Source organism: Coregonus lavaretus (genome assembly GCF_964263955.1).
Source record: "Coregonus lavaretus genome assembly, chromosome: 10".
NCBI lineage: Eukaryota > Metazoa > Chordata > Actinopteri > Salmoniformes > Salmonidae > Coregonus > Coregonus lavaretus.
In genome coordinates, this window is record NC_139997.1 from 19019356 (window position 1) to 19034624 (window position 15269).

Below are 15269 nucleotides of genomic sequence, written 5' to 3' on the forward strand. Positions count from 1 at the left end.
GAGTGGCCATCACAAAGCCCTGACCTCAATCCTATAGAAAATGTGTGGGCAGAACTGAAAAAGCGTGTGCGAGCAAGGAGGCCTACAAACCTGACTCAGTTAAACCAGCTCTGTCAGGAGGATTGGGACAAAATTCACCCAACTTATTGTGGGAAGCTTGCGGAAGTCTACCCGAAACGTTTGACCCAAGTTAAACAATTTAAAGGCAATGCTACCAAATACTAATAGAGTGTATGTAAACTTCTGACCCACTGGGAATGTGATGAAAGAAATAAAAGCTGAAATAAATCATTCTCTCTACTATTATTCTGACATTTCACATTCTTAAAATAAAGTGATGATCCTAACTGAATTTTTTTTAGGATTAAATGTCAGGAATTGTGAAAAAACTGAGTTTAAATATATTTGGCTAAGGTGTATGTAAACTTCCGACTTCAACTGTACGAGGCATTTGTACCTGTTCAAAGTTTGCACCCGTTATTCTTACTAACAGTGGCGGCTCCTGAAAAAATTCTCAGGGGGGGCAATTTTTCTGATGATTTAGGTGACCTACACACATTTAAAAAAAGATATGTCCAGCAACAACATGAAGACAGGGGCAGCATATAAGTCAATACCAGAAGCATTTATTGACTGATCTCAAAAGTGTTGGCTTACCAGGGTTGGTGGAGCCCTCAGTTTCATCTTTGCCTCGCAAAGCTAACTCAAACACTCCGCAAAACTTCACACACTGGATTAGCCGGCTGAGGATGTGGCGGTTCTTGCTAATGTCGTAGTAAATATATTTGTTATAGTGAATATGGAATATGATATGTTGAGTAAAATGTTGTGCTAAGATCTATTTAGGTCAGGAGCTGGTTATAAGTTCTGTTCCTATCCAATAACAATGGACAAAAGGGTCCTATCTTGTCAGCCTTGTCAGTTTCAGTTCTCCAGTAAACTTGTGATTATCAACACTAACCTCATCGTTGTGGCGGCGGACAGCTAGCCTGTATCCCTCATCCAGTTGAGTGGGAATGTTCACTCTCCCCAAAGCAGACAATCTCAAACAGCTATCCATGTGGGTCTTTGACAGCTCATGTTTCTTAATCTTTCCTGAAAGATGGTGCATGTCCGTTACACACCAGTCGCTGTCCAAGCGGTGCTGTCTGCCGTGCCGCCTTCAGGGTGAAAGAGTAAGCAGGGGGTAGCAGAAGACTGCATTAGCTACATCGCAGCCTGCTAGCCAGGTTTTTCGTTCGTACCAATTTTTGGAAAATCCTCGGGTGTAGGACTTCCCCCCTTTAGTAGAAACCTGTTGAATTATTAAATTTGGTCTGGGAGGTCCTAATTGTTTCGTTGCCAATTTATCTTCATTTGTTCGCCGACAAAAAGGAACTTCTTTCAAAGACACAATCGAGTTGCACTGAAGCCTAGCCATTTTGACAGTAATAGTGAATTGATTGACGCTGCTACCCGCTCTTTTCTTAGTTACGTTCATGGTTACGTTACGTATGACGAAAGCGCGTAAGTGCAAGCCCTCAGAAACCCATAGAGATTGTATTGAAAGCTCTGATATTTGAAAAAAATAGATTTTACATGGGAGTCTATGACAGACTTCTGGGCGATTTTCAACCTGACTGAAATCGCCCCAAAAGGGGGGGGGGCCATTTGAAGCACGACTTTAGCCTGATTGGACATTTAGTGGCACTGTGGCAGATCAGACGTCTAGATTACAACACTGATAACTACTGTTGCCGTGATATAATTGATTAGAAAAAAAATCCCTTCCTTTTCCCGTTTGGCAGTGCGTCGCCCATATCGCCCTATTGAACACACCGCCCCTGCTTACTAAGGAATTAAAAGACAACAAAGCTAATCAATGAAACGTTATTTTTACTACCTTGTTCCTCACCGCAAGTCTGTAACCTTCATGTTCGTTCTACCTTTCGTGATTTATTCCCTACAGAACTAAATGCAAACACATTGTAAATTCGGCCACAATATTTTATCTAACGTGTTTTTAATGACAAACAGGTAGGCTATACCATTGCAATGACTTTTCCTTCAGTCTCCATTCTGTGTTGAGAGGCCTATGCTGACATGTCATGTTCATACCAATATGCACAGATCACCCCTTAATCTGTAACACTGCAGCTGCCTTGGCTTACCCTACCTACAGCACAACGAGGATACAGACAGACAGACATTCCACCCAGCAATCCGCTCAATAGTGATAGCCCCGGTTAGAATCCCATCCACCTCCAGTCTCCCATCCACCAGTGTACAGTGCATTCAACATAGATGACTAGAGATAGTGAAGGGTGTGAATGATGCATGATTGTGTGTAAGGAGAGGGGACAGGGGGGCAGGCCCAGAAATAGCCTGTTTCAATCTCTCTCCTTGGAAGTGACAGTGCCCCAGCTGTACTCAAATGGCTCTCTCACTACGCCAAGTTTCCTCCTCCCCTCTCTCTCTCCCTCCTGAGCCTGTTTTTCTCATAGCACGTGTTCTTAATAGTTTGGAAGTTTTATCCAGATTAGATGGCGTTGTGCCGTCTCTAAAGAGTTTGCCTAGTAACGAACAGCCCCAGCCCCCTTTTTGTCATTCGATCGCATCCTTACTTAAACCATACATGACAGAATTACCCATACCCCAGTATGTGAACAACATACTGTTCACTCATACTGTACACACACACGTGCACACATTAATGTGCAGACGCACATGCGCGCGCACACACACACACACACACACACACACACACACACACACACACACACACACACACACACACACACACACACACACACACTCACACACACACACACACAATGTTCACAGCAGCTGCAAATGATGCTGAGAGTCCCTGGTAAGGGCGCAAAGAACCAACAATCCAGGCTCCCTGCTTTGTGCAGCTGGCCGTCAGCCCAGCTAGCATATAAAGTTACACACTGTGCTTCACGAACAGATAAAATAGTTATGATGTCATAGGAATATGGTGCTGATGTTTTCGATTAGCTGAAAACCAGAAAGACTGACCTCACCCTGAAAAACGACACCGTCAGTCCATTTTGAGTAAGGTAGTTCGACCCAAAAAGCATGTTACAAAGTTAAGTAACCTCATTGAAATGCTTTGAAGACAGCCTTTTAGTATTCAGAGTGAAACGCAGATAGTTGTTACTGCTTTATAGCCCTCTACAGTTACAAAATTGCAGGCTTTGGACTGAAACCACTGGACTCCAGAATCAAGGTCCTAATTAATTCTGCCTTGGGGACTGCTGCCCTGTGTGCCAGACCTCCCTCTAAGATTAAACACACTGTTACTCTAATTTTTATTACACACATATCAGAACCTACATTATAACTGCTCCTAATAACGCTGTCAAGTACACCAACCTCAATCCCACCCAAATCACTTGGAAAAAAACCATTGCGGTTCTTAATCAGTCTCAGTCAATGCATAACAGCATTTTGAGGCACAGGCACAAGTATACATAAACCCATGAAGCAACCTACAGTAGTAGCCCCATAGGGACTATACTCTGTCCATACCACATAGCATAACTAGTGAAAGACAATATGGTTGAATGTCTTCGCTTCGGACTCTAAGATAGGAACAGTGGCAACCAGCCAGAGTTGGGAGTTGGATCGAGTTTGAGTGAGATCCTGGACCGTCACCAGACTGTGTGGGCTGTGTGTTTTGATAACTCTGACGGACATTTCCTGAACGTCGACAAGTTCTTCTAAGGGCAGATGTGTGTCACCCAATCCTGTTTGGGCAGATGGAATCACATTTAAAGGAAAGGAACACAAATGGCCCGGACTGGCTAGAGTGGAACGGTGTCGACCCGCAAAACTAACAGGCCAGTCTCAACCAGCTGGTCTTCCTGATAGGAGAAAACTGACCTGAGTTAGAAGGTTAGGATGACTCTTGTCGCTAGCAGAGAACTCCCCCGAGTTAAAAGGTCTTCTCACTAGCATTGAATACATTTTTCACTTATTGGATTGTTGGATTTGATCAGATTGCTGTTCACCAGCAAGTCATTTCAAGAGTCAATTCATTAATTTGTATTTTGATAGATATAACACAATGTAGTGCTTATTGTAAAGCTGGTGGTGTGAGAAGGAAGGAGAGAAAGACAGCAAGGCAGATGAGGGGAGTAAGAGAGAAAGAGTCAAAGGAAGAGAAGCATGCAGGCTGTAGAAAGGACATGCTGTTACATCACCTGTTTCCACAGCGCAGCTGCTTAACCATGGCAACGGAATTCCGGTAGGGCCGACAACGGGGTGTAAAAAGAAGCCTGGAAGAGGGAAGGGTGTGTGGAGTCTATGGAGGGGGTAGGGGGGAAAGGAAAGGCCCTGAATTCAGGGCCCTGGAAGAGTTACATCATTTAGGAGGAATCCTACTCTTTTAGCTGCTCTTGAGTGCCTATATGGGGGGTGGAGTATTATGGGATAGGTTAGCAATTGGCACCACTGTAAAAATAAACTGTGTTATCAAACTTTGAGCATCCATTTTTTTTCTGCAAATAGTCACTGCATAAGTAGCTATTCAGTTGTAAATGGGGTTGCTTTGCAACACTATGTACTACTTTTAGTAAAACAGGTCCTTGGCAAAAACATGTTTTATCCAAGAAATCCTGTTCCTTAAATTGAACAAGGAAGCCTCTTGCAAGTGATATAGAGCCATAGAAAACGCTGACCCCAAGGCACAAGAGTCTACGTTCTCACAAGACTGTGATCCCAAAGAAAGTAGTACTGATACCCCGAGATGTATATGTTTTCTGTTCTCTCCACACAGGAACCACAGAGCGTGTGTGTCTGATTCAGGGTACGGTCGAGGCGCTGAATGGCGTCCACAGCTTCATCGCGGAGAAAGTCCGCGAGATGCCTCAGAGCGCCCAGAAAACAGAGCCAGTCAGCATACTGCAACCACAGACCACTGTCAACCCCGACCGCGTCAAACAGGTGAGGCACGGTCCACTCACGGTCAGCCAGCCCTGACCGACCATCATACTTGACAGATCAAAGCATGTTCCTTCACTGATAATCTGTCTGGATGTCTACAGTATTGATATGTCAGAGTCATAAGCAGGGTTGCCAGGTTCTTTAGCCTAATCTGACTGACTAACCATCAATTTAATGCGTTCTAACAACTGATCAGCAATTGCGATAGAGCTTTGATAACTTCCAATTTAATTAATTAATAATTGCATAATAACACAAAGCTACAACAACAATAAACTGAAGTTATAGGCTATTTATTAAATCCGTTTGCCAGCTCCAGGTAGGCTACACAAGTGGCACTAATTGATTTGTAATGGCTCCAGTGATATCGCCATTTGAACATATTTATTGTATCAAATGGTAGGCTACAGTAGCCTACAATGGTAGATAAATTAATAGGCTACTTGATGGCCAACAGATATCATTCTCCACATTTAATTGTCAGTTCCATTGAGGACTTTTCCCCATAACAGAAGCACACGAGGAAGATCCATAACTTCCATTTGACATTTCCACTAGCTCAGCCTTCAAGACCCAAGAACTGAGTATGCATAAAACACTTTGTTTGATATGGTTTTCCATAAGCAAAGTCGACATGGTGTTTAAACCACCTCTGAGCAAATGTTTTATCTAATGCGCCTTAAGTCGTTTTCCAGTGCTATGACACCGTTATTTCTTGATGCGCATCAGTTCGACCATGCTCATGTTTTATAGAAAAAGGGTTGGAAAGAAATAGTTGTCTCCATAATGACAATCTAAATAACCTACAACTGGTAAAAAGTTGTCATGACATGCGCGTGTGCTGCTCTGTCTCCTCTCACTCACGTACACTCACGTACAGCCTGCCTCACTGCCTGATAGTCAGCATTTCACAGTGAAATACATTTTTGTTTTAAAGAGAAATGCAATGGTGGCTGCGGTTCAACTTAGAAGCCAAAAACCTGCAGCCCGCGACCAATACATTTTCACCCGCAACATCGTTTTCAAAGTAGCACAATTTGGACGGAAAACCTTGGACATGGCAACCCTGGTCATAAGGGCACATGGTCAGCACATGGCAAGAACACAGTCACACTTGCCGCACACTTTGTCTGACAGGGGCGGCCCTTCTTACCGGGCACCTGCCCCACAACCCGAGCCCTGACAGGGTCAGGAATATGTTAAGGCATGGGGTTCTTTTTAACGGCCGACCGCCCACTAGGTCCTCCACAGTGCCACAGAGCTGGACAGCAGCTGCAGCCTTAACCCCTGGGATTAACAAATTGCTGAGTAAAGCAGGAGGCTGGGATAGTAGAATGACTCTGTGAGAGATATCTTTATCTCGTTCTCTCTCTTTCCTACTTTACAATTACTCTCTCTCTCTCTCTCTCTCCCTCCCTCCCTCCCTCCCTCCCTCCCTCCCTCCCTCCCTCCCTCTCACCATTCCTCTGCAGGCTAAATTGATTGTGCCCAACAGCACGGCTGGGCTGATCATCGGTAAGGGCGGGGCCACAGTCAAGGCGGTGATGGAGCAGTCGGGTGCCTGGGTGCAGCTGTCCCAGAAGCCTGAAGGCATCAACCTGCAGGAGCGCGTGGTCACCATCAGCGGGGAGCCCGAGCAGAACTGCAAAGCCGTGGAGATCATTGTGCAGAAGATCCAGGAGGACCCTCAGAGCAGCAGCTGCCTCAACATCAGCTATTCCAACATCTCAGGCCCAGTGGCCAACTCCAACCCCACCGGTTCCCCCTACGCCAACTCGGCCGAGGTCCTCCCCAATGCCGCCGCGGCTGCCGCCACTGCCTCCAGCCTTCTGGGCCAGGCCAGCCTGGCAGGAATGGGCGGCTTCCCGGGCACCATGTCCAGCTTCTCTGGCAACGACCTGCTGGCCATCACCTCGGCCCTCAACACGCTGGCTAGCTATGGCTACAACACCAACACCCTGGGTCTGGGCCTCAACCCCGCTGCCGCCTCCGGGGTCCTGGCCGCCGTGGCTGCTAGCGCTAACCCAGCCGCTGCTGCCGCCGCTAACCTCCTGGCCTCATATGCCAGCGATGCCTCTGGCGGCTCAGGCCATCCCGCTGTCGGCCTGGGCGGCTTCTCCCTGGGCTCGCTGGCTGCCGCCACAGGGGCCTCTAACGGCTACCTGAATGCCTCCTCCCCACTGATGGCCTCTTCCCTGCTGGCCACAGAGAAGCTGGGAGACGGGGCCAAAGACGTGGTGGAGATTGCCGTGCCCGAGAATCTGGTGGGCGCCATCCTGGGGAAAGGCGGCAAAACGCTGGTGGAGTACCAGGAGCTGACGGGCGCCCGCATCCAGATCTCCAAAAAGGGAGAGTTTATCCCCGGCACACGAAACCGTAAAGTTACCATAACAGGGTCGCCCGCGGCAACGCAAGCCGCCCAGTATCTGATCAGCCAGCGGATCACGTACGAGCAGGGTGTGCGTGCCACCAACCCACAGAAGGTGGGCTAAACGGAAAAGATTTATAGAATAAAGGAAGGATGTGGACAGAGAAAATAAAAGGGAATCGAGGGTCACGGCGAGGGAAAAAAATCGTCCAAATATCCATTCAATATTTCAGTATTAAAAAGAGAAGATCACAAAGGAGGAGGAGGAGGCGTAGAGAAAACCAAGATAAGTTTGTGTGATTTGTGATTGTGTTTTTAGGACCGAGGTCCTGATGTTTAAAAAAAAGTTGTGATGAGTCCTTTTGATGATGGTGATCAAAGTAAAGCTTAACTGGTCCACTGCCAAGCTGCAGATCCAGGGGTGAGCGCACGAGTTCACCCCCATTCAAAAACCTCATAGCTGGGTTTGTTTTGGGTTTCGTTCTCTTCCGTTTCTCTCTTCTATCGTTGTGTGGGTTTTTCAGCTTCAGTTGCAGACCTCCGCTCCAGGTGAGTTGAGTCAGTTGAGGTTCCAGACAAGCTAAAAGAGCAGAGATGGCTGTTTGCTCATGCCTTGTTCCTTTAATGTTAACCTCGCTCCCTGTGAACAAAGCAAAAAGGCCTTGTCTACATGAGAGAGGTTAAATGACGCTCACCAGAGGTCGTCCAAGACCATTAGGAATCCATTTTAATTTAAATTCTTAACGGATATCACAATATTAATGACATGCCACTTTATGATTCATATCAAAATTGAGATTTTAACACTTTGGTTGTTATCATTTTTATTTTCATCAATTATTTATTGAAATATGGTCTCATTCAAACACGTGTAGATTATTTAAACCTGTGAATTCGGGTTGATATGAATGTAAAGACAGTATTATTGTTATTTTGTTATTAACGAGGATCAAATATTGAGTTGCAGTGACAGATATGTATAGTTTTAACCCAGAACTGCACAGTAACTATATATGAGTGTAGATCAGGGGTCAAATGTTCAATGTGAGAGGATAGATGAGACACACAGGAATGTACACACACATACACAGCAACACACACAGACAATCATTCATACATGTATACCGCCACCCACATACACACCACTTTTGGTGCTACGAAAACATAACTACAGATAGGCCTATATCTCCTGTATTACCTAAACTGAAAATCCCTTTGGAGATTGCTCTCCATCTCCTTGATTGTAAGATGCCAAGCGTTGTCCACTCATCTATAGTTTACGGGATTTAGTTCTGCCTTTATGTGCGCAAAGTAAGACTGGATTTCATGCTATGATTGTCAGTCTTAATATTTTACCACAGTAAATCAGTTCTCCTTTAGCTGCCATGGCAAACTGTTTCTTGTACCACCATGGGCAGTTTAGATCCGAATAACATAGTTACTGGTTTAAAACCAATAATTTGTATCCTGTTGTCATAAATTGGCCCTGTACTTTGAGTTTGCCAGCCAATATTGCGCCTTGGGACATACTCCTATGTAGAAATTTGATTAAACCCCCATGGGAAGGAGCATCGTATCCGAGAGGGAAGACAGCACTATACACAGCTTGAGGTATGTTACATTACCTTTTCAATTGAAGAAACATCTAACCAGAAGAGTCCCCAAGGGAACGAAGCACCACGAAGCAGTTTTGTTAAGAAAAGCAGTTTGAACCTTATCTGTGACCGAGAAGACGATTGCTTTAGATTTATGGTGGCTGGTAGTCAAGAGAGACATTAATGGAGTCACCATGAAACACATTTGGACTGAAACCATTTGGAGTTTTCTGTGAACCATTCTTCCCAATCAGAGTCAATACAAATATGGAGTCGAACAGTTTATGCAGTTGGTCAGTTCAACCTGTTAAAGCAGACATTGACGTTAGCTTACATTGGCAGTAGTGCACAATGCGTTGCTGAAAAATTTCGCTGACATTCTGTAAGGATAATTGCAGGGGGGGGGGGGTAATTGTCTTCTAGAACATTCTCAAACACACAAAGATTACCCTTGCTTGCTTATGTGCTGCTATACATTGGTTTTCATCCGAGTACACTGGGTCTCTTATGACTGCACTGTGAGACACAACGAAGACACAACGCAAAGTGTGCCTGTCCCTTCTTGAGCCAAGTGTTCATATTTTGATGTACATATCCAATAAATAGGCCTACAGCTGACACACATGCATTGCATGTTCTAGAGCAAAACCAGCCGAGCAGTGAGATAAGGAACATCTCCACAAGAACATCCATAATGTGATGTCTTGGAGATGTTTTGGTTTACCAATAATATTGCACAGCAGAGAGCTGCTATACATTCATATTAATGGAAGTCTCTTCTACTGAGGAGTCCAGAGTCATCGGTCAACCATATTGTCTTTTATTAACCCAAATGACTCCTACTACATTTATTTTCCTGCACAACAGTCCCTGAATCTTATTCTGACCCTCTTTTCCATTTCACACGTTTATCCTTTTGTAACCAGAGCTCTGTGATTGGCTTTCAATAATACAGGACCGGAAGGGATAGCGGCAGAGAATCAAAGAAACAGCAACACTCTCTTTTTATGAGTGAAATGACAACGCCCCTCCTCTACCATACCTACTCAATAGTTATTCTAAGGAATGTTGCTTGAGAAAGAAGTTACCTTTACCCCACCTTACTATCAACTCTGTGTTTGAGCGTTCCGCATGGCATGGCACTAGCCACGAGCCCCATTACCTTGACTCACTGAATACACGTTTCCCTTTCATTGTATTTCTGAAGGGATGTGCTGTGACTTATAACAGTACTCAATGGTCCACTAGTTATTTGAAATGGCACTCCAGTTAAAATATCTGTAACTTCCACCCGTGGGGTTCAGAAACCTTCATATTTTAGCCCTAACCTCACAAAATGTTTACGCTGATTTAAAATACAAGCACAAATCAAGGTGAATTTAATAATATAAGCAATGCAACTAGACTTGGTTTAGAGAGACTACTCTAGAGCTGTCTGATCTATACATTGTCCTCTCTCTCTCTCTCTCTCTCTCTCTTTCCGTTCATTACATTACTTACTTCGACATTTCTCCCACCCTTCATATAGTATTTTTAGTATATTTTAGAACGCTCCTATATCCAGATTCCCTTCTCTCTCTCATCCTCCATTCTGCTCCCCCCCCTCTCTCCTCCTCCACTGCTCCCCCTCTCTCTCCTCCCTCCTGTCTTGTCTACTCATAGGCGCTGACGTCTGGGGTTGCAGGGAGTGCCGAAGTGATTGATAGCAGTTATGCACTATAGGTCATAAGGGTATGCAAATATTTTCACAGCCCATAGAGTTCACCAGGCGAAAATGCACAGAACACCTGCCTCCAAACTGTGACACACCACAAGACCAACAAGCAACATTGGTTCAAACTACGGTATCAAATTCCCTACTAAAAGAAGAACAAGTAGGATTTAGACAGGCTTACATCGTGATCTATGACCTTTTAGGGGAAGGGGAGGGGTTATGTGTTTTTTTCTACTGGAAAGCAAAATAAGAAAGCAAATCTTGGTTGAATGAGCAAATGTCTGTTGGTTGACCAAACAGAACTTCTATTTCAGCCTTTTAACAAAAGCAGGAGTTTATTTGAAAAAAGTAAATGATAGAGCGCAAGAGAAAGATGGGAACTCGTTCGTGACCTCATGCTGAAACAGTGACATCCTTTATGCATATCCTCTTATCTGAAAATTTACTAGAAATTAATTTCTGTGGAATATGTCATGTCAACATGATGTATATGTATGTTATTGTAGCTATTCTAGTTTGTAGTCCAAATGCAGTCCAGCGTCGTCAATACAATGTGAAACTCTATGTTATCGTTGTGTGGATGATGAAGAGTGCCAACTAAGCCTGATTAAGATTAGCTTCGCTATTTGTTTGTGCATTACGATGACTCATCATATGGCGTCCATATTTCTGTCATTTAGTTTGACTTTTAAGAATATTGGAAGCAATATAGTAGCATGTTGTCCTGTTTTGTGTTTTTGTTATGTTTGATGTATGAACCTTTGAAATTACTAAGATTTTGAATTAATAGGTTTACATGTACTTTTTGTAAGTTATGAAAATGCTGCTATTTGATAAGTAAAATATACAAAACATTTTAGTTGAAAAGATGTCTGGTCTGTTGATTAGAAACATGCTCTAAAAGACAGGGGCATAAAATGAGGTGTATAGAATACTATACAGTATTGGTAAGATAGTAACATTAATAATAGACTCTATAGTACAACCTGTGCCAAACTAGACCTCTGCAGCTTCTGAAATTGTAGATGTGCGATCAAATGTTAGATATGAATAACTTGTTTAGAAGTGCTGATCAAGTGCCAATCAAACAATGTTTTTAAGTTAAGAAAAGATAATCAAATACATTACTTAAGAAAACAAAGGATGGATAACTATTTTGTGCATTGTTTTACCCCATAGCTACATAGAGGAAGAGCTAAAGATTGTGATTTTTATGGATCCATGTTGTTTTACACTCCATGCATCCCTTGTGTGTTCATTTGACCTGTGGCTTAAGCACTGCTGTTTTTCACAAATGTATCTATAGGCCAGCATGGACTAAGCATAACATGTTATAAGCATTCATAACATAGCCAGCCATTAATGATCAGACAAAATGTGTTTCGTGGAGTTAGGTGTTATCTTTTTGCATGTCTTCTATTGCATGGTATCAAAGTGAAATATGGAGGGGAAAAAATGAATGCAAAAAAATTGAGTTGTTCAAAGACATAACGTTGCATGCAGTCAGTTAAAACCGCCTCATATTTAAAAAGTTGTTTCTTGTCGTAAGTTGGGAGGGATTCCATTATTGTCATGTTGGCCCAAATTCAACATATTTTAGATCAAATTCTCATACAGTCCATCTCTTTATATTAATACAGATATGATTTTGTTTTCTTAAGGTACCAAGAGGAGTATTACAAATTTGAAACAAGCAAATGCGAAAATGTTATTCAGTGTTATTCTTGTGTTTTGCTTTCTAGAATACCATGCATGCATTTTTTAGGATCAGGTTAAACCTCACAAAACCTGCGTAATATTTTTTTAGATTTTTTATAACACAGCTTGAATTCCCAGATCTAATCTATGAATGTACTCCCATTTGCTCATTATTTCTGTTGAATGTTTATCAGTCTTCAAATGTGAATTCAAGGCTGGAATGTCAACTACATGTAGTGTTAACATATTATGTCAAGAACCAATTTCAGCTTTAGTCAGGTAGGCCGGACATGGCCATAGTCATAACACAGATATGTTTCAACAACACTTCAGACTCACTGTAAACATTATCCTGTTTGTTTGGTGTTGCATAAATGCACTTTACTTTTTACAAATGACATCTCCTATTATTGGATGTGAAACAAAGCAAACCATGTTAATTTTCAGCCGTTTCTGTCATTCTTTGCTGTTGCTCTGGTGTTAATGTTTTAGTAAGAAAGAAAAAAAGAGAAAAAAACATTGACAATAATGAGAGGGGTTTGTGTATCAGACTTCTCTGAAAAGGTGGCACCCAAGTCCTCACAATATTGATTCTCCATTCCCTTTAGCAAAGATTTGTGTAAATCGCAATGAGCAAATCTCTCTTTGAAGATAGAATCCTTTGTTGCTACATACATTTTTGACTTATAAATTAATGATATATACCCATTGATCCTTGAATAATATAACTTATACATGCCTCATAAACAATTTAGATATAAACAAACACTTTATTGCCTCAAAAGATGGTTAAAACTAAAATGTTAATTTCATGCATGGTCAATCGTTGCATCCATGGCTCTGTCTATGAATTTGAGAGTTGTTACATTTCTCCAGGCCCATCGCTCAGCTTTGTTATTGTTTCAATGAAGGATTCTAGCTTTAAAAGAGGGAGAGGGAACTGTTCCACCTTGTCATGTTGCATTCTGCTGCCTTGAAGTCTAGAGGTTGGGAGTATTTTTATGAACAAATTGGCATTGAAAGCATGGTCAACCTCATACAACGTCTCTACGTGCTGTTATCAGAGAGTCCACGTTAGTTACGTTACAGAATGCAATCCCAAGGTCTCGCTGATATAATTTTAGATCAGTGACAAATACAGCACTGGAAAAATGTGATTGCTTCGGTCATACCGCTGTCAGTGTTGGTGGATTTGACGACAACAACCTTTTAGAACCCTGTGTAACCTAAAATGGCCTAACTACTTTACCACATGCATGCTTTGACTCTCTGTCTCATTCTTCTGCCATGCACTGCTACTAACCCCCACCACTGTTCTAACCCCTCCACTACTGAGTGCCAAACTAAGTCAACACCATTCCAAACATTATTTATTTTATTTTATTTTTATCTGGACATTCACCTAACCCCCAAGGATCCTCCTCAGGTGGGATTCCATTGAACTATCAGACACAGGACTAAGACGGTTAAGGCTGCTTGCCCCCTCTTCTCCTCAACTCTCTTCATCATCTTTTCAGCCTACATGACATTACGATTATGTGTGGTGTTGTGTCTGGCATCTTATATATGACCCTTCTTTGACCCTCCCATGAATTTAGCTGACCTTTGTGTGTTTGGATTATTTTGACCCCAGGTTTATTGCCAGACTTTGCTGAGACTACAACTGTATGAATTTTCATTTTGTTCTTACTTGTTTGTTTTCTTGTCATCCGGATAATTCTGAAGGGTTGAAAGCTAACTAAAATGTTGATTGAAAAAAGCATAACAATGCCTTGCACACTTCTTCGGCTCCATTGCAAATATTATTTTGGGTTAGGTTTTTAATTTTGTAAAACTCTTTTTGTTTTTCCATTTCAAGAAATGGACTGTCAGCATAAGTTAAATGTTAGTCAAAACTAAAAAGAGTTTTGTCAATCTGAATGAATAGCGTCTCTATATTAAGACAGAGAAGAAACCATTTGAAAGTTTAGGCCTCACTTGTCCTTTGACTTAAGCATTTGCTTGGATGCCTTTACACAGACACAGTCTCAATCTGAAAGATACAAGGGCAACACTGTCTTTCCTTGAGCCATTTCAGTGAAGTACGGGTGGGAGCTTTTTAATCGAGATATTTGCCAATACGAGTGCCAAATGCAGTCTCCATTGAGCCAAAAGCCAGCCAGCCTACACACTGAAGCTGTGGTAGCACTGAGATGGTTCACTTCCCAATCCCATTTCTCCCAGAAAACACTTCATTGTTTGACATTTGACATGACATGCCACTATTTTTATATGCTGCCAGTCTATTTACTGCTTTCCTCAGTGAAACATCTCAGAAGCAGTTCCTTTTATAACGATACACTGTTGATCAATGACAGCAACTATGAAAAGGGAATGAAAGGATTTTTTAAAAGTTTCATTTTTGTGAACTTTTTTTAATTATTATTATCAATTTATGTGAACATCATTCATTAATAGATTTAAGGGTAATGACTATATAATGTAACTGTAGTATTGTGTTTGTAAAAAAAATCAGTGAGTTGTGTTTTATGACTCGTGGTCTACCAGTGAAGTCAGCATTTCAGTGTTAATATATTGAATTGTTTTTTAAAGATTATTTTTGCGACGGCACAGCAACAAAGAGTCATTATAAATGTTCATTTTAGCATCACTTGTCTTCTGTTCCTTTATTCTCCTCCACCTCTACTCTCTGTCTCATTGGAGTGAAAGTTCTTGAGTTGATAAAAGTGCATGCGATATGCTCACCGAAACGTTTGTTTTCTAAATGGAGTGCTGAATCTTCACTTATGAAGTAGTCCATGAAAAATGTATATCTCCAAATCATAACTGCGGTTTTATTGTGCATGTTCTGTATGAGTGCTGTCCTAGTCGTTGTTCAAGGTCTTGGTGAAAGCCAAAGTGAGCGTCTAAGCTAATTAGTGCCCACTGGGCACAGACATCTATT

At 42.3% G+C, this 15269-nt stretch overlaps 1 protein-coding gene across 2 annotated transcripts; it reads left to right on the plus strand.

Moving 5' to 3' along the window:
• Positions 1 to 4869: 4869 nt before the first annotated feature.
• On the plus strand, positions 4870 to 7442 carry LOC311136670 (RNA-binding protein Nova-1-like; the record flags this gene model as incomplete). 2 transcript variants are annotated; one of them, XM_084170884.1, is made up of 2 exons in its annotated part: positions 4870 to 4950; positions 6360 to 7442. In XM_084170884.1, the coding sequence occupies 2 exons, from the start codon at positions 4870 to 4872 to the stop codon at positions 7440 to 7442; spliced, it is 1164 nt and encodes a 387-aa protein (XP_084027010.1). The 2 variants fall into 2 exon arrangements, with proteins under 2 accessions (XP_084027010.1, XP_084027011.1); XM_084170885.1 differs by having other exon boundaries at positions 6423 to 7442.
• Between the last annotated feature and the right edge of the window lie 7827 nt (positions 7443 to 15269).